The sequence below is a fragment of the Ostrinia nubilalis genome, chromosome 14 (genome assembly GCF_963855985.1).
Source record: "Ostrinia nubilalis chromosome 14, ilOstNubi1.1, whole genome shotgun sequence".
Taxonomy (NCBI): domain Eukaryota; kingdom Metazoa; phylum Arthropoda; class Insecta; order Lepidoptera; family Crambidae; genus Ostrinia; species Ostrinia nubilalis.
In genome coordinates, this window is record NC_087101.1 from 4,102,061 (window position 1) to 4,122,582 (window position 20,522).

At 35.5% G+C, this 20,522-nt stretch overlaps 1 protein-coding gene and 1 long non-coding RNA gene across 2 annotated transcripts in view; one reads left to right on the top strand and one right to left on the bottom strand.

Annotated features, from left to right (window-relative positions):
• LOC135078007 (connectin-like) overlaps positions 1-13,170 on the top strand; it is a 126,618-nt gene extending 113,448 nt beyond the window's left edge. Inside the window, exon 3 of the mRNA XM_063972551.1 lies at positions 11,460-13,170. Coding sequence (XP_063828621.1) covers positions 11,460-11,875 — 416 coding nt within the window. The 3' untranslated portion in view covers positions 11,876-13,170. The remainder of the gene's footprint in view (positions 1-11,459) is intronic.
• The window catches only part of LOC135078024 (uncharacterized), a 520,464-nt gene that overhangs the window by 333,858 nt on the left and 166,084 nt on the right, over positions 1-20,522 (bottom strand). The window lies entirely within an intron of this gene.

Below are 20,522 nucleotides of genomic sequence, written 5' to 3' on the forward strand. Positions count from 1 at the left end.
TGGAGTTTGACAGATTTTTGAAGTTTGTCAAAGTTGAAGTAAGGTGGTGCAACACCCAAGTTTTAGGAAAACTGTAAAATATTAACAGTTTAACGATAATTTAGTGTTGAGCAGAACACAATTATCGATATCTCACTTGATATTCCAGACAGCACTATTTCAGTGTGATCCAAAAACTTAATACCAGCTGTACGAAGCATGATGTAGTATCGGAGGAAATCACTATAACCGTAAATCTTGTTATCGGTCCGAAACCTGAGGAGAATCATAAGTTATGACGCGGTTAGACTACAGAGCTGCACTATAAACCTGGTTCATATTCTAGAGTAGTGCTGTGCCGAATCTAATTTAGCTGTCGATAGTTTTCTCATTTCCTTTTATCTTGAATTGATTCTTTGTCAATGACGTCAGACTTTATGAGCCGTAATAGGTATCTGATATTCAAATCTTAATTTGCAATGTAATGTACCTACATACTTTATTAAGTAAGATCAAAGTACATAAAATGATTGTTTAATGTCCAATCCAATTTGGGAAATGAACGGAGAAGCGCACAAATGCTGGCAAAGTTCTCTTCCACATTTGACCTTATCTTACTTATTTATGATGGATAAATCTATATCAATAGAAATAAGTAGCTACCTCATTTTTGCGTAGACTTCCTTATCTCTCGGATTGTACTAATCATGTCTCCGATTTGTTAACACGTGTTACGAGTTTGATTAACTGCTCATGTTATTTCAGTAGCCTGTAGTTTACGCCCATGCGTTATATCTTACATATCTAAGTAACTTACATCTTGCCCCAGAAATAAAAAAAAATACTACAATATTATTTGATAGATGCAAAAATTATTTATTTTGAGTACCGAAAATGTAAGATGACCTTCACATAATGTAATGTTGACAATTTAACAGAATTAGTAATAACAATGTGTGTCAGTCAAACATAATTCAATGAAAACACACTTTTGATGTATTGAAGCAGAGCCAACATTAAATGTTAAATAAATATTGGGTACAAACTAGTACAATATTTATTCAAGGACTATTACTGTCGATACAACATCGATTACATCACATCACTACCGAAGCCCGGTTCATATATTTTTAGACTACCCGACACAGAAGTTTCGCAACCAAATTTATTTGTACGCATCAAAGAGCTTTAGTTTAACCACATATATTCTATAAATGGATTTCAATTACATGCAAATTGAATTTATATTTTAATATCAGTTATCTTCATGATGGTCTTAAGCGTGTCTTAAGTTAACATTGTAATTATAACATTGTAAGATATTAGAACGACATTTTATTCTATCATTGAACTGTTCAGAACAAGGTAGGTATGTTATGTATGGACCGAAACGTTAACAAAGCTTCTTCAATTTGTATATTTCGGGCATTTTATTGTCTGCTTGTCACCTGTCCATGTCATTTTATTAAAATGACACGGGAATTATAGAAAGAACTGGCAGTTATTATAGTCATGTTATTATTTTGTTTTTTCTCTAAACAACGAAAGAGTAACCATTTATTTGTGTAGCAAAAGTACTAGTATTAACTTAATTTTATGTTCTAGTTTAATCAAGCAACTTTGAAAACTTGTTTGGTACTCTACACGTTCCAAACTTACCCTTTTAAGCTAATATCTAGGTTAATCACTTACATAAACTATCGTACATGCTCATGTAATATTCTGAGTTATCCGCTATCAAGGTATCGACAGATGTTTGGAACATTTTGCTCTTAGAAGTTAAATATTTGCTTACTCAAAAGATTTAGGCTGGGTCGCACCATCATACTTTAACTTTGACAAACGTCAAAAATCTGTCAAACTCCATACAAAAAACACCGGTTATCGTTGTAGCTCAACAAAGTTAGGTGGTGAAAATCAGCATTAAACTTCCTATTTATCGGAACAAAAGTAAAAAACACGTGTTGGTAGAAATTTCGTGCTACTTTGGGTGACATGTTCTGACATATTTTTATTACCATGTGTCTGACAATGCCAGACAGGGATGCGCAGTGCAATTCATACGGGAAAATAGGCAGCACACACCTTTTGATACCCTAAAATAAACCTGCCTGTCTACCTGAAGTTAAGAATGACATCGCTTAACTTCTGTCAATTTTAATAGTAGAACGATTCTGAAACGTCAAGTGGCAAAAGTATTGATAGCAGCGCTCTCCTATATTGTCATAATTTTAAGGGACACTTCAGTGTTGTGCAACGTGACAAAAATTTGAAAGTAGCGCCCTCCTGCCAACATCATGTATGGAACACTTCAGTGTTGGACAACATAAACACGAAGTGAATGTCAGTCTTTGTAATAATAGACCCGGAAATACCAAAATAGAGAAAACAAACACGTGTGACATAAGGTAAGTATGCTTAAGTACCATTGAGTCACTGCCAATCAACTGAAATTGTTTAAATATAGGGCTTTCAACTAAACTGTTTGTTTATACTCATGACGTAATACCAAGTCGCCCACTCGTTTTAAATTTTAGTTTAGTAATTGAATAAACAATGTCTTAAGGGCTATGGAAAACCTAGCTGTATGTGTACAGACAACGGCAACAGATTATCAGACTATATTTTATTACAAAAGAGCTTCAAACATACATACATTCCGGGCGACTGCCATTCCATCTGAGCTAAGTACTTAGACACTGGATGAATCCGGCAAGCGATAGGTCGTGGGTTCGATTCCCGCCATAGTCAGTTCGATTTTTTCAATTATTTATAACTAGCTTTCCGCCAGCGGCTTCGCCCGCGTGGACTCCGAAAAACCCAAATACATATTTTGCGGAACCCTATTTTTATCCAAAATAAAATATAGCCTATGTTACTCGTGGTAATGTAGCTTTCGAATGGTGAAAGAATTTTAAAAAAACGGTCCAGTAGTTTTTGAGCCTATTCATTACAACCAAACAAACAAAGTTTTCCTCTATATAATACTAGCTGACCCGGCGAACTTTGTTCCGCCCTAATGGCAATAAATAAGCAGACTTTTTTTATTTCGAACGGGATAAAAAGTATCCTATGTCCTTCTCCTGGCTCTAAACTACTTCCCTGACAATTTTCAGCTAAATCGGTTCAGCCGTTCTTGAGTTATAAGTGGAGTAACTAACACGACTTTCTTTTATATAATAGATTAGTGTAGATTTACAATTATTATTTATACAGATTATTTATTTATTGTACACAAATCACTAGACCACGACACGTCAATAACCAATCCTCGCCAAAACTCTTAACTCTTTAACTCCATACTGACTTCACTTCACAAGATAACTCAGCGATCAGAGCGGTAATGCAGTCCACGCGTCGCATTTTTGAGTTATGTCATCGTTCACGACTTTGACGTATACTTGCTAGAGAAATAATATGAATAGGACCCTAAGCCGGTAAGAAAGCTGGCAAGAGTGTGAACTTCGATATTGACACACCTTCGACTTGACATGGTGGCATATAGCATATAGTTTTGACAGCTGTCAAAACATTGAAAGCAAAGCCCGTTGCTTGATAGACGCTAACAATCTAGGCTTTTATTTCAGTACTTACCTCACTTCACAGAGCTCATTATTAATTTATCATCGTTTCCAAATATTCCACAAAACACGAGGTTTTGATACTGAAAATAAATTTTCGTATCATTAGTATAATTACTTATTTATGTCCTAATTGGATATTTGTTTCGAAACCAAAAACAAATGAATAAAATTAATTAATAACGTTGAGCTCTCCAATTGCTCGCTATCAAATTAAAGTGGCATCGACAATTTTTTTAGTAAGCTGTCTCCCGGGGCTATAAAACCTTTGCTGGTTGGGTTTTATTGGAGGATAATCTGTAGATCCTGTTTACAGGAGTTGCAGTGCTGAGAAACAGAGTACCGTACTCTATCTTATTCTACTTCGCCTTATGCGATAAATATATCTGATTGTTATTTACGCTAGCTACATTCTGGATTATAATTATGTCGATTTGCTATGTGAATTAATATAGGTACCTACATTTCAAAACCATTTGACTTTATCCAGGTTGATCAAGGAAGTAAAAATCTATACTAATATTATAAAGCTGAAGAGTTTGTTTGTTTACTTGATACCTACCATTACGCTACAAGTAATAAGTGCAGAGCAAAAATGAAAAATGTTGCGAAAACGGGTTTTCACGCGTACGAATTCGCGGGCACAGCTAGTTAAAATATAATTATGTTCAAACGACACGATTATGTCGATGTTAGAATAGTCTGTCTTCATTCATTGTTTTTGGGTGTTATTTCCAAGGATAAAAAAATTACAATGTTTTGTGCACGTATTCGTCAATTGTTCGAAAACAATAAGTTTTAACCCATTATAGACTGAGTTTTCTTAAAGTGTCAGATTTTTGTTTTTTTGAAATATGTTCATAATTATGGTCTACATAATGCTATACAAGCATTAAAAAAATGATCCGACCTGTAATCTAGAAAAAAAGTGCTGGTACCATATGGTACCGCTAGCCTCTTACCGTGTCAGTCGGTTAAAACATAACTTTATCATGGACTTTATAAAAATAGGGTAAATTATATATTTTATTATTATTATTATATGTATTAATATACAAGCAAATAACAGAAGTGATATTAAATGTAAAAAAAACTGTATATTGGGCAAGGAATATTCATTTTTATCTTTGAATATTCAAAAATTTGGAATGGAGCTTGGCATTGCACGCTGCACTTAGCCCCACGTAACATTTCCTATACTCTAATATTGTTCGAGAGTTGCAATTATCTCGAGTTCGTTCTATAAATATCTGCTTCGTCTTGGGACCTTCATGGTCCTCCAAAACTGCCAATGTTTCGTGTAAGTTACATCTAAAATAAACAAAAACCCATGGTTTTGTAAAGTATAGGAAACTATTTTACTTTATCTTCCTGTATACCTTATATACCATTGAATATATCACATACTTTCCAATAAATACAGTAAAAACTAAAAATCATAAAATAATTAAAAAGACACGGTAAGCGGCTAGCGGTACCGTACGGTACCAGTAATTTTGACATACAATATTTCCAATTATTATTACCTATCGACGTCATTTTACACCATTTTACAATAAGAGCACTTATGGAGAATACAAGATTGTAACAAAATCAGTGTTTCACTATCACACAAAAAAAAATGATCACTTACTTGAATGGCGCGTCAATTTTTAAGAGAAAATTTTGATGCGTTCACTTCAATCATTTATTACAAAAAACTGAAAAGAATAACTGTCAATTTTTATTCCTAGAAGCATAGACCATATCTGTTGGCTACGACTTGCATCAATCAGAGCACTGCATCTTTTCACGTGGTAATGTATAGAGCCAAATTAAAACACACAAAAAAGTGGTACCATATGGGACCGCTAGTCTATAATGGGTTAAATCAGAGCTAAATTAGGCTTTCACTACGAACACTACGAAGGCGCAAGCCTTGTCAAACGTCTATCGAATCATTACTTCTGTAAGTACCACTAAAGACATTTAACTACTACCTTCAGTTACCTATTACTGGAGTTAACAAAACAAACTAACGTCTCAAGTCACGGTACACACATGATGACTTCCGAACTAAGTTCGCTGACGACCCTCAAAGGGCCACATGTCCTATCAAAATAATGTTCGGGAACAAATTCGACTCCCAGCCTGTAACGATGATATTAGATAAGTTTTGATCAATACCCGGTATTCCTATAATCGAAAATCTTTGTCATATCCGTGTGTATACACTATACAGTACCTAGTTATAACAGGATTGGGACTTGCCCTACCGATTTATTTCCGAAAGACTGAACCGAAAGAAACATAGGTATAATAAAATAATTTATGTATTATGTAAGACTTAATAGATCCTACATAATGCAGAATACATACGCAGTATGTATCTACTTACTATTACTAAGGCTGAGTTACACCACCTAACTTTGACCGTAACTATAACGATAACCGGTGCTTTTTGTGTGGAGTTTGACCGATTTTTGACGTTTGTTACAGTGTTAGAATAAGATGGTGTAACTCAGCCTAAATACATCAACAGTTATATCTTTCTAATTTTCTTTTACCTACTTCTGATCTTATTTCGCTCGATTACATTTTCTACTCCACTGGGTCGGTTTTCGTCCCGTTCCTTTTATTTTAAAACCAGCTCACAATAATAATGTTGCAATTAATTAGACACTTTATATTTTCTACCCGGTCTGGAAACATTTTTCGTTTCACGGTACAAAGTGCTTTTGCTAATGTTACCTTTGCTCAAATTGTTTTGAAGAAGAGAAAAATAACTTAAGTAATATATTTGATAACACTAAAGTGCAATAGGAAATAAAGGATAGACGAAAATTGGAAAAGGCACTTAAAATACCCGTTCGAAGTACATTCATAAGTATTTACCAATTTCGTGACTTTGGTATGTCGGTTCGATTCCCTTGTGGAAAACGTAAGTTTAAAAATCACTTTGTGTAATTGAATTATCATCCAAAAATACTGATCAGACCAGTGAAGTGGCATTACTTCAAGGAAAAAGAGCGTCGTGGCAGTACTGGGATGTTAAGACACCAAGCTGAGTACAGTACCTTTTCATATCACCTTTATTGTAGCATGTACATTATTTGAAGGTTCAGCCAAACGCGATTACACGCGATCAGACTTAAATGCATTGATCGCCATTGCTGCCCGCCGGTTGTTGCATTGCAGTTGCATATACGAGTATGTGTGTGATACTGAATAAATATTTTCGCTCTTTCGTGGTTACGAATTACTTATAATAACCCATACAAAAATTCTCCAAACGTCTAAGACTAAAATGCTTGCAAGAAATATAACTTGCAAAATAAGAAGCACACAGGGTCCGGGCATTTAATCCTTTATTCCTTCGTTCCCGCGATCGCAGTAGTAAATCACCGGCCTCCAGCCATTCTATATTTCGAAAGGGCCCCGATAAATTTGCTCCACCATCGAGAAATGGCTTTTATTTGCAAAAATTCTTGTTTGTTTATTAGGCATTTTATACGACCATTGTGTGCTCTGTCTACTCGTTTAATGCTTGCGTATTCATGCTCTGGTTCGTTCTTAGAAGGCACTTATTGTTTTGTTGTTTGAAGTGGAAAGAGTGGATGTTAAATTAATTAGATGGGGCCTGTAGTGTTGTTTTTGATAAAAATGCGCCACCACATAATTTTATTTCAAGTAATAGGTCTAATGTGTATCATTTAGTACCAAATAAATATTTTTTCTTTCTTTCTTTCTTTCTTTCTTTCTTTCTTTCTTTCTTTCTTTCTAATTCTGTCAGTGCCTGAGGTATGGATGGGGGAGGGACATTGACAATTATGACGTGACAGAGCATAGAAATCTGAAAGCATATCTGAAAGTCTCGTTGACGTTTGACGTCTCAAAAACACCCTCCCGTGCCGCTCCCATACCTCAGGCACTGGCTGAGTTAAGCGCTAGACCTTCATTTAGGTAAACTTGTCTATTATTTTCATTGACTCTATCTGTGATAGAGATATTTTGTCTCCTAGCTTTCCTCCCGCGGCTTCGCCCGCGTGGAATTTTGTCTGTCACAGTAAAACTTTAACGCGCGCGTCCCTGTTTCAAAAACCGGTAAAAAACTATTCTATGTCCTTTCCCAAGACTCAAACTATCTCTATGCCAGATTTCATCAAAATCGGTTCAGTGGTTTAGACGTGAAAGCGAGAAGATAGACAGACAGACAGACAGAGTTACTTTCGCATTTATAATATTAGTATAGATATTGAATATCAGATCATTTTGGCTATCTTAGACGCTTCTATCTATTGATGCTGACTGTACAAGCTATTTTACCTAACTTTTTGATGGACAGGCTGTCAGATGCAGTCGACAGCATATCAGACGATAATAATTATTGCAATTAGGTTTCCAAGTATTCTGAAAGTTAATTGTTTTTGGTAAAATAGACAAAAGAAATGAAGTTGAACAAATATTTGGACCGTGTGAATTATTTTCGGAGCGTTCGAAACTAAATTCGTTAATTCAGTAACAATTTATCTGAACTCGCTGTTTATAAAAAAAAGGTGGTATGGTTTCATAATTTGATTATTCAATAATGTAAAATTTTCTTGGATCGAAGCGGTGAATAAAGAAAGTTAAATATTGAGGTAGTAATAGATATTTTTATTCCTTACAAAAAATCTTTACGTAATTAATACAGAAGCAACTTGTTTCGGAATGCTACAAATTCTTCAGTTATTTCGGACATTTCTCATTACAACGTCATCGCCTTTGAACTGAAAATAGTTTAGAATAACTAGGCTACTTACTCGTATTATACGAAACACACCGAAATAATAAGAATTTTCTCAGAACTCCGACTTTCGTCCTCGCGAATTTCTTTATTAAAATTTTCCTTAAAATAAGCTGCATTCTGCGGGATTCCTGCCTTCTTTCTTAAAAGAAGAGCAAAGTGTAACTTCGCATCTAGTTTCTTATTGCAAAAAACAAAATCCTTTAAGGCCTCTCGCCCACGGTGAATTTTGTAGCGTTGCTGTAGCGATTCTGTCGCGCGTTCGCATCGATACAGTCGCAATGCGGTCGCTAGCTGTGTACCCTCGCTCACATAAACGCGCTTCTGGCGCAATGTAAACGCAATACTGTCTCGCTTCTGTCGCGATGCAAACGCGATTCTGTAACCCTCCCTCCGTTCTCTCCCCGATGTCGTCCGACACGGTCGCGCGTTTGCATCGATACAGTCGCGCTGCTGTAGCGCGTTAGTAGCCCCATTGGCATCGCTTCTGTAGTGCGTTGCAAATGCGACTAACGCGCAACTTAATAGTTTAGTTAACTAACAGCATCACTACAAAAATCGACGTGGGCGAGGACCCTAAGGTTCCGACAAACCAACGCGTACAGCCGGCGTACATAAAGGCGATGGCGATAGCATTGATCGCCATCGCCAACGCCATCGCGCACGCAGGCTAATCGCGTTGATTTGGCCGAACCTTTACAAATCAACGTAAAGTTTCGTGGATTACCACAGCTCGTAGACAGGTCACGAGGGACCGTAGCACGCGTAGCAATTCGTAGCGCGCGTAGCTACGAGTAATTCGTAGCAGTTTATTGGCAGTCGTAAAAATACTTACGCCCGTATTCACAAACACACTCACAGTGCCCGTGGACGCACAGGAACCAATCACAGAGCTCTATTCAACGCTGTGTGTTTGATTTGCTGCTTCACTTAAGCAAGCATCGTTTGTGAATACGGGCGTTAGTTAATTTTACGCTAACTGGTTATTTTAGGGAGCGTAGAATATAATAACAATAAATAAATAATCACAAGAATAATGTTCAAAACAGACTCCAGACTTGCTAATAAGATCAATTAGATGATTCAAAGAATATCAGACTTTTCATATTATTTGGAAAATCGCTCACTTATAACTAAGATGCCACTGCGTAATAACATTAAGGCTGAGTTGCACCACTTAACTTTGACCGTAACTATAACCACAGAATAATAATAAGTACTACGTACAGAAGTTTTACTTCGCGAAGGTATTTAAAAAAATGTATGCCCAATGTCATTAACAATATGGTGTAATTTAGCCTGTCTCAAGAGTCAAGCACCATTTTGTTGACAAACGTCAGTGATCGGCACTGCGCCGAAGCTATAGGGCTGACTTCGGTAAAATGATGTGACGTGAGGTGCCAAACTGCGGAAAATGGCGGAGGAAATACATGATTTTACATGATTTAGCATGAATTACCTATCATGAATAATTTTATCTACTTATTTACCTCTCAGTGTCTTGAGGCAACTTAAAAAAGTACATTCTGTGTTTTTATTATTATTTAGGCAGTTAAATACTGCACAGTATTTAGTACACCATTTTCTTAATTTTCTTCCATCATACACAAGAAAACGCGTGCGTGAGTCAATATTCGCTCGTATGTGAGGCCTTGTCGAATAGTATCCTGTAGGTGGGCCATCGTGCGTGTTTTGTTTTCGATATAATCTCGCGTAGATGAACAGGTCTGCTATAACGATAACCGATGCTTTTTGTGTGGAGTTTGACAGATTTTTGACGTTTGTCAAAGTTAATGTAAGATTGTGAAACCCAGCCTAAGTTAACATTTTCAATTTATTTCTATTACATCAATCGTGGTAAAATTGTAATTTAGGGTTTGAATTTAATGGATCTAAAATGAAAGAATTAACATGGGTACTAACTGGCTGCTCCTTACGGGTTTATTCCGCTAGATAAGTCTAATTTCATTCGCCATTCATTTGCCAACCCTTTTCCCATGTTATCTGGGTTCAAATCAGCTTATTTTTCTCTTTCACGTAATCTGACATTCAAACTGTAAGGGTTTAACTAATTGAGATACATATTAATGAGGTAGACAAATGTTAGTAAAAATATTATTATGATTATTAAAATTAAATATTACAATCTATTTTTAAAACCAAAGTTGACTGGGAGAGAAGACATTAACTTTACCTGTAACTATGACGATAACCGGTGCTTTTTGTATGGAGTTTGACAGATTTTTGACGTTTGTTAAAGTTAAAGTAAGATGGTGTAACCCAGCCTAATTCACGAACTATTCTTGCTTAAGTGAAGCAGCAAATCGAACGCACAGCGTTGAATAGAGCTCTGTGATTGGTTCGTGTCTGACCCTGTGCGTCTACTCATAGTAATGTTTGTACGAGCGTAATTTAGTTAGAAATATTACGTCAGTGCCATAAAGTCTTAAGTTTATGTCTTAAGGCTATGTTATGTTCATGTAGGTATGGTGATTATGTAGGTATTGATGGAAAATTTTCGATACGAAAATCCCTGCGTGAAAAAAGGTGTTGTCCAATCGATCTGTCAGCACGGACTTTGATATAGGAATGTTCACCCCATTGAACTGGGCGAGAAGGTTAACCCAAAAGTATATCTAATCTAAGGCATTCAAGAACGACCCGAGCAGCAGCACGTGCCAAGTTGGGCCAAAACCCATTTTTCTTGTCCGGAGGGTCGAACTATCTGTTCAGTGCAGGTTGCAAGTCGGCAACTCACAGTCCCACTACGTTTGCAGAATGCAAATGAATTGCTACTTTTGTACCTAGTTTTGTAAGGAATTTAACTTTAAATTGGGTTAACTAACCCACATTTACGACCAAAGTAGTAACTTAATAAAAAACTTCGCTTGAGGACAGAATTCTTATCTAAAACGTAACATGAATACATTGACAAAACTAATATTTTAACCTTTTACCGTGACTCATGTTACAATTTGTGCCTTAGATTATCCCACACAATTTTGCAAGTAAAACTGAAGCACCCATTAGGGAGGAGCTTATAAAGCTCGTGTAACAAAAAGCCTTCAAGCCGGGCTAAATTATAGTGGTGTTTCATTACTCTGCACACAGCCTAATTCACCCTCTCATTTCAGGTAACCCACTCAACTGTAATTGCCGTCTATCCTGGATATACGCGCTCCGCAACGAGACGAAGGACGGGACTCTGAAGCACGCCCTCGAAAAAATATCATGTATCGAAGACCCTATCGATAGGCACACAAACACACAGGAGACCGAAGACGTGGACAACACTAATGTCCTCTCCGACGATAGCTACGATTACTACGACAAAAATGATGAGTATGATGTCAAACCAAAAACAACTGCAAAAAAGTTAATCGACATACCGCTAGAAACTTTGCCGTGCCCGAAAGAAATTATGCAATCGATAGAAGAGTCGTACGGACACCCCGTGCAAAACGAAATTAGGTTGAAAGCTTTCTCGGCAGTTGGCAGGATAGTACCTAATTCGATCCTGACTGCGATACTAGCGCAACTGCTGTTTTAAACATAAGTGGATATGAAACAAAGATATTTGTGATATTAGATGTTAATGTTAAATTTATGTCGTGTACATTTCTTGAATTGTGTACCTTAATGTAAATGTTGATCTCGACACAAATGTAAATATAAGTCACACTTACTTGTATTGTACAATTAGGATTGTTTGAAAATATTTATTCTTTACTTCTGATATCAACTGTTAATAGTCATATTGTTGCTAAAATAGGTCACAACTTTAGTGTACATGCATCACATAAAATTCTAGTTAAATTATAGTATTTATTCCTGTTGTCTTAAAATTGTTTTTAGATACAGAATAGATGAAAAATTTTAAATGAAATACGACGAATTCAACTTTGTACATTTTATGAAGTTTGCGAGTAAATATAAGTAAAAAGTACAAAAACTGGAACGAACGGCTTTTCCTTATTTGTCATTGTGCTCCCAAACAGCCTGGCAACACATAAAAAATAATAAATGAGCATACAAAAAGTTACGAGAAATCTTCGGTAAAACAAACAGGGCCCTTGGAACTGTTTCACTTTCTGCATAAATTTGTTACCACTCTGTCGCGTTGAAATTAACAAAATTTGGATTATGTGACACTCAAATGAACTAAAAGTTCACATGTAAATAATTACTTTTGTCGTACATACTTTTAATGTCGTGTATTTTAAATTAATTAACACGATGTTAATTTGGATTTTAATGAACAAAGTCACTCGGTAAAAGATTTAATTATACAAAGCTCACTTAGCTTGATTAAAAGCCTTTATTGTCTAAATGTGGCTTTCAAAAAGAAATTATTGTTAAACGAATTATAATAATATTATTATGTAAAATAATTGGATAAATTCAAATATTTAATTTTACCTTTTCACGTGTACACGTATTTAAACCTAGCTTTGGAATTTGTACTTGTTTAAATGAAAAGCCTGTTCGAATATTTACTTTTATAAGGTAATTTTTAATTAAGCTTTATAAACCATGTGCGTGGCTTAAATACACAAAACCAAACATACAAAAATATTCTTTCAAAATTATTTTACGTTCCAGGAATAACTGCTTCGATATTTTTTTAGTACACATTGTAAAGGTACATGTCGTTGTACTATTTCTGTACTGTTGTTATACTGCTGAAAGTTATACAGGATGGCTTAAAAACTGCCAATAAACATAAAATCGAACGCTTGCCGTGTACTCGTGTATCCGTATCGCAGCATGTAAACATAACACGAAACATGATTCTACTTTGTATCTACAATTTAAGCTCACTCTACACAGTAAACTTTTTTTGTTTTCAACTACAGATGAACGTTCTAAAATAAAAATTTGAATAAACAATTGAATAGCGATTTTCAAATCTGAAACCATTATAATCATGGACCTATAAAAAAAGGCGGACGGAACTCGCGCTACAACAAAACTGTGACGCAAAATTTTGGCGTTTGTCTATTGTGTGAGTGAATTTAGGGATGCCATGTTAGCCAAAACTTTTACCCATTTATTTTAAGAAAAACATAGATCGGCAGATGTTACTTGGAAATATAGACAGAATTATTCCGTGCCATTTTAAAAGGATGAAAGGTGAATGCGTTAAGGTAGGCGCGAAATTTTCAATGTTCAAATTTTCTTACATTGTTTGCAAGTCAGTGTGTCAGGGTATGTACATAATGTTGATCAAAAATGATTCACGCAGTTACAAATTACGAATCTTGTGTACATTATAATCATAATCTTATGCATCATCAATATATTATTATTATCTCTGATAGATTTTTTTTAACATACAACCTGACACTGACTTGCAATCAATGTAAGAAAATTTGAATTTCGCAGTTCTACATTTTTGGGAAGGATCAAATTTGCCTGTGAAAATATATCCCATTAAAACACAATTATTATGATAAATTATTTTATTTCCATAGTATGCGTAATAAATAACTAAAAAGTCCTAAAATTATTATTAATTTCCCATATTTCGGGTAATTTTCCCACGAAAATAACTGAGAACACTGGTCTTTGACGTATTATTTTTTCGAGTGAATGACGTTTGATTTCAATTAATTTCAATATTTTAATGTCGGGAAATAAGTGATTGGATTATTATTTTGCCTGTGAAATGTGATTCCTTAATTTTTGTTTGTTCGAACAGAACGGTTTTTACACAATTTCATCACACAAGACATGTCGTATTCGTGTTGTTTTTTCGCTGCTTAAATGTGTCAACTGTGTGAAGTTTGCACTCGAAGTGGTGTATCAGGGTGTGAATGTGTGCGTGCCGGCCTGTACGTACAGGCAAGCTGGTGTATCCTAATGTCACAGTATTTTGTTGATGAGAATCCGTCCGACTTTTTTTATAGGTCCATGATTATAATGTATTGAAATAAATTCCATTCGTTTAAAATTATTCAAAAACATTGCGCACCGCAGTTTGTAGAAATATCAATGACACAAATAATTTATTAACATATCAAGTAATTGCTTCATTTTAAGCATTTATCAAAATTTTATCAAAGGATTCTGTACAAAATTGTATCGTGTACTATAATGTTATAGGTTGTGTATAGTCTTCATTCTGTTAATATAGAATAGGTAATAAACATCTATTTCTACCCGTGTAATTGTTGTTATTATTTCATTTCCTCATTTATTTAAACCTATTTATTAAATATTGTAGAGAAAGTAACTAGTGCAAGCGACCACTTGGGGTTAAACGAGCTAATCACACCTTATCCACATGTCCAAAACATTATCACAATAATTTATTCTAGATTTAAACACTACTTAGGCTGGGTTGCACCATCTTACTTTAACTTTGACAAACGTCATAAATCTGTCAAACTCCATACAAAAAGCACCGGTTATCGTCATAGTCACCGTTAAAGTTAGGTGCTGCAACTCAACCTTAGTCTGCTTCCAAAATAGCAAATAACAGAACTCGGTCTCAAGGGAATTGGCGTTGTAACACGATGACAGGCGATACGTGATTTTCGTACCGAGATATGCGAGTAGCATTTACACGGTTTTAACCAATTAAAATCAGACGGAATCGTAGAAACTATTGATATCCCAAAATAAACGAAGATAGAAGATGAAGCGAAACCCTCTATATAAAAATTCTAAAGTAAATTCAGGACATGAAAATGGCAGAATAAGGCTGCGACAAAAAACACTAGTAACTAAGTAAGTATATAATTTAAAAATCTGACTTTTCTTGGCATAATTTGCTCTTGCATTGACGTTGTAGCAATTAGTCAAATTATTTTCCTTTCTGTTGTTTTTAATTGTCAAATTACAGAAAAATGAATATTATAAGAAGGCCAAATTACATAAAAAATAATTTAGCAAAATGTTTATGCGTACTTAGTTACTTTTCAATTAAGTCTCTAACTTAATACCCAGAGGAATCTATGAGAAAGTAATCTCAAAGGATTAGGGCCTTTCGGGGGCATCATTTCAGTAAAGATGATTGATGTTTACGATTACATAAAATGAAAGTAAGACTACAAGAAAATTAAAAATTAATGAATTGATAATTTGAAAATTCTGGATGTCTATTGACACAATTTTAAGTTGACGTTTTTGTGACTGAAATTTTTGTTTTTAAGTCTGGCAATGTTCTAGACGAGTTATTGTCGTGATGTTTCATTAGTAGCCATAAGTGTATTGTGTAGTGCTAATATTTTCAAAAAGTAAGCCTAACTATTATTAAGTGCCACAGCAGGACCTGTTTCTTTTGCCTGTACCTCACTTCGGGACAAACTTGACCTTCACTGTTTGGGTTTTTATTGGCGGTCAAGCTGTAGATCCTGGCTACACAGGAGTTGCAGCGGTGGGAACGAGAGGTGTCACTCCAACTGTGGTGTGATTTGAGCCATGACACTTCAAGAGGAGTGCAGTTTGGTGGAGAGGCACATATAAGGTAAGTGAACAATTTTAATTGTCCATCTATAAACTTACCCCTAGGTCTCTGAATATGTTAATAACGTTCTATGCAAGTGATATTACAGCCAACAAGTTTCTTTTAACAGTAAAAATTCTAAGGCTGTATTCCACCAATCTGTCAAACTCCATACAAAAAGCACCGGTTATTGTTATAGTTAGTGTCAAAGTTAGGTAGTGCAACTCAGCCTTAGTCATTTTATCAATTTTCATACAATTAGGTACAGTTATCCCTCTTGGGTATGTAGCAGATTCTAGGTACATGTGCGTCACGTTGTACGTCATATAGGCACATGTACGTCATGTAGTGCGTCATATAAATAGATCTCCGCCCTTGGGAATTTTGAGCTGATATTTCAACAGGCTCATTTATAATCTAACTAGATTACTTTGCTACCCACTGCACAAAAAGGAGAATAATTTTATCTTTGTGATTTTCAAGCACCAGCGAATCGAGAAACAATAGAAATCAATTTTGTTACCGCGGACTCATGCGACCATTTAGGGTTCCACGAGCACGACAATACAAGTTAAAAACTAAATAAAAGATTGTAATAAACAAGCTCACGTGATTGAAGCTTAAGGTAAGTGGAAAGTCTTTAACTAAGTTATAGTTAACATAATACTAATTTTACAATTGAAAGTTAATAAGTAGTTAATTTTGTTTATCGCCATCGAAGCATTGCAACCACTATGCTACAAATACTGCTACAAGCTCCCATGTTTTGGCAGTCAATTGTTTTTAAATACTGGGGCACAGTTGCAAGAAAAACAAGTGAAAAACGACGCGATTTTATTTATTTACCTTATCTACTACAGTTTGTATAATGACCCAAAAAGTTTAATTTATTTTAGTTAGACTGCGAATGTCTTACTAATATTGTCAAAACATTATAATGAAAAACGCATGCACATGTGAAGCCCATTTTGAACCTAAAACCAGTGCAATAAGAGCCACTTTAAAAATACCAAAGTAAATATTTTGAAAAATATAAATTCTGGGCTTTAATAAACTGACTCATAAAAACACGCATATTGATCAACGGGCTGTACTCAAAATAACGTAAGTCATAGAATAAAAATACTTTAAAACTACAGTGTAACATTTGAAATTGACATAAGTATTTTGATATTAAAGTATTTTAATAAATAAATAGGTAGATTGTTTTGCATACCACACGAAACTAATCAGAGTTTACACTTCTGAACTATTATGCATTTTATTGTAAAATTCGATACTGGATAAAGATACAAACAGCTTTACATAATATGAATAAATAACACAAAAATATGAGTACTTTATACTTCCGTGCATGTGTACGAAAAATAAATGACTTAACCGTTTAATCGTCAAAATATTATTACTCAATACTCATTGAAACAACAAAAGAGTTCAACAAAATAAGTAAATACAATGAAATGAAAACATTCACAACCTATAAAACTTTTATGTATCTTTCGAGAATTTGCAATTTTCCACTTGCATTCTTTTACGTACAGCCCTTCAGTATCGGATTCACAAATGTACATAAATTACGGCTATCCATTTGCCATGCTGAAAGGGCGGTATTTTTGAACATCAAACGGTCCGTTTACGTATTTTTTTATTTCCTCGAAAATCCAGTTCACCTTTGATAGTTTTCCCGCAACGTTACAAAGCAAAATACGAAATAAGCAGGCCTCAAAAGAATGGCACTCGAGTGAGATCTCGACAATGCCTTCTAGAAATCATTCTTGTTTTCTTTGTCTCAATAAAGGTTCCCTTAAAGTGTTCATTATAACGCACTTACACAAATCGAGTTTACGGAGGAGGGTAATACGACTAAGGTCACCGTTTTATTATTATCTGGGCGATGTCTGTAAGTAATTTAAAGCAGTTTGCTTTGTTCTAACTCATATTTTATCAGAAGTAGGTAGAGCTATTGCTTACACAATGATACCATTATCATATCGGCAATCCAATATTAGATGTAAACCGCTAGATGCTTAAAAAACGATCTTCTGCTATTTTAACCAGCGATTTTTAACCAGCAGTCGTTATTTCAGCCAAATGACGTCCACTGCTGGACAAAGAAAGGCCTCCCCCAAGGATTTCCACAACGACTGGTCCGCATCCAGGCACTTCCCGCGACTACACGACCGCGACTCAGCAGTATAGTTAGGGCCGTCTTTAACCTACTAGGGGCCCTGGGCATTTAAGGATTAAGGGGGGCCCTTATAGGGTTAAAGCCGGACATGTCACGGGGGGGGGGGGGGGGGGGTGAAATTAGTGTCATAGGCTTACGAGTGAATTCTATCATCATCGGTTGCCCAACACCCTGATGCGTGCGCTTGATATTATTCTGTAGCTTGACTTTCGCCTGGCGCGGCAACCACATAAAAAGCCGGATAGGCCGGACAAGCCAATTTTAGGACGACCGTAAAAAGCCAAACATGTCCGGTTTGCATGATAACCTGGCAAAGGTTTTATTAGCAGATGGGGGCCCCCTCGGTTGCGGGGCCCTGGGCACGTGCCCAAAGTGCCCAGTGGGAAAGAGGGGCCTGAGTATAGTATCCTATACGTTTTCTTAGATATGGTCTCCACACAACCCATTAGGTCCATAGCGCACTTGTCAATCGGGAAAGGGATCAACACCGTAAATATCGCTTTTCACCGCGCTGTCAACCGCGAGGCGAGGCGTTTACGTTACGGTGCGGATAAGTGTGCGTTACAGTACGGAGTTTCATGCGAAGAATACTGACCGCCTCAAGTTCGTCCTTTGACTCATCAGTTCATCAGTTCTGCGACAGATATAGCCAGCCCACTGCCACGTCTTCAGCCCTATTATTGCACTAAAAGAGCTACTTATCTAGATATTTTGTCTTGAAGCGCTGGTAGGGCCCAAAAGATAAGGAGACATGTAAAGTGCCCCATAAGGGCTACCTTTTATTTTTTATTCCATAAAATATAGTAATATTTTGACGTTCATAAGTGCCACTTGTGGTCTAAACTGAATAAATATTTTTGATTTTAATTATGATTTTGATATTGATTAAATACACTCATGCCTATTAAAATTACTGTCCTAATTTAATTTTGTGCACATTGCAAAGTGTGGCCCGCGCAAACCACTACGTTTAGTAATAGCCAAACATAGTTGAGGTGAGGCCTCTGTCCCTGATGGACTCAAAATATTATATTATAAAGGTTCGCACGAAAACACGAATTTCACAGACAAAGATCGCAGGGTTTAAAGTGGAAAGTCCTGAACAAAGTTTGTCAAATAAATCAAGCTTTGTAAAGAGGTGGCGCAACTTTTCGGCCAGTGGGGTTCAGTTTTTATTGCAGTACGAAATTAGCTAACAGTACTTCTAGTTATTAACTTATTATGATAAAAGCTGGTTAGTTATAATGTGGACGTTTTCTAGCCAAAGGTCACTGACTCACTCATCACGAAATCTCAGAAATGACAAGTGCTAGGAGTCGCAAATTTTGCATGGGGGTTCTTTTTAGAACGTAGGTGCTCACTAAGACGGGATTTTGCAAAATTAAACCCCTAAGTTAAACGCAACATTATGAAAAAAACTTGATTCTTTAATCACACAATAATAAAGCAAAAAACATGAGGCGTATAAGTTTCGCTATGTTGTCGTATTGCTTGCATTTGGTTTCCTAAAAGTTCCGATGTGGGCGTATAACCCAACTAAAATGGTATTTACATTTATTATCCAGTCTCACAACTCACAACGGTTTTGCCTCGCCCTTATTGTTTCTTAGAAATAAGGCCAAAATCATCGACTTTGTTCCGCTTTACACTGCGTAATAGGGCTCGTCCCACCAACGCATCCCGTCCCTAGTCCGAGACGCTTGAAAATATTAAGTCCTTAGGTACCTATGAAATTAGCGTGTTTTTCTTCAATATTCATTAGTATACAATTCCTTTCTTATAATAGATACGTTCATTATTCATTTGAAATTGGATTTTAAGGACATACTTTTACGTACAAATATTTAACCAATTTTTATTTTTTGGATTAGAATTAAATCTACAAAGACAGTTCGTCCTAAATGGCGTCCGTTTCCATTACAAAAAGAAAAATATTTTTTACTTACATATAGCAATGTTTAAACATTTTCTTATCTTTTTCTATAGCATAGGGTTGTTTTAGTCTACTCACAAAATTTCATAACATTTGATTTTGTGATTCCCCAAAAATTGTTAAAAATTTTAGTATGGAAAAATGAATTTTTGGTGAAATTCTCCATACAAAACGCTACTTTGATAGGTAGGGACATAATATTAAAACTTTTCTTTGGCCCCAAATAACTGCGCTATTTGTAGGTGTAAGGAAATTGGCCCACAGATAATAACGCCTATATTTCTTCAACCTTTTATTTATCTGAAAGGGCGACCTTATTGCCCAAGATATAAATTATATTGAGGGAATTTAATAAAGAACTCCCCGATGAATAATGCATGAAATTTCAACCGGCAAAATTGCATTTTAATTTGTTTACGGCTACTCAAATCGGTTGCGCAATTTATTATGTTATATTGTTTACAAAATCAAGATTTAATCAATTTGGAGCTCTTTGTTCCCCGCAGAGAACAAATGGGTTAAAAAATGTTAAATAGGTATCTGAGAGCCCATTCCTATGTCAATCTATCTACATAAAATATAATATAACGTATTTACAAAAAATAGTATTTAAGTATGTATATATC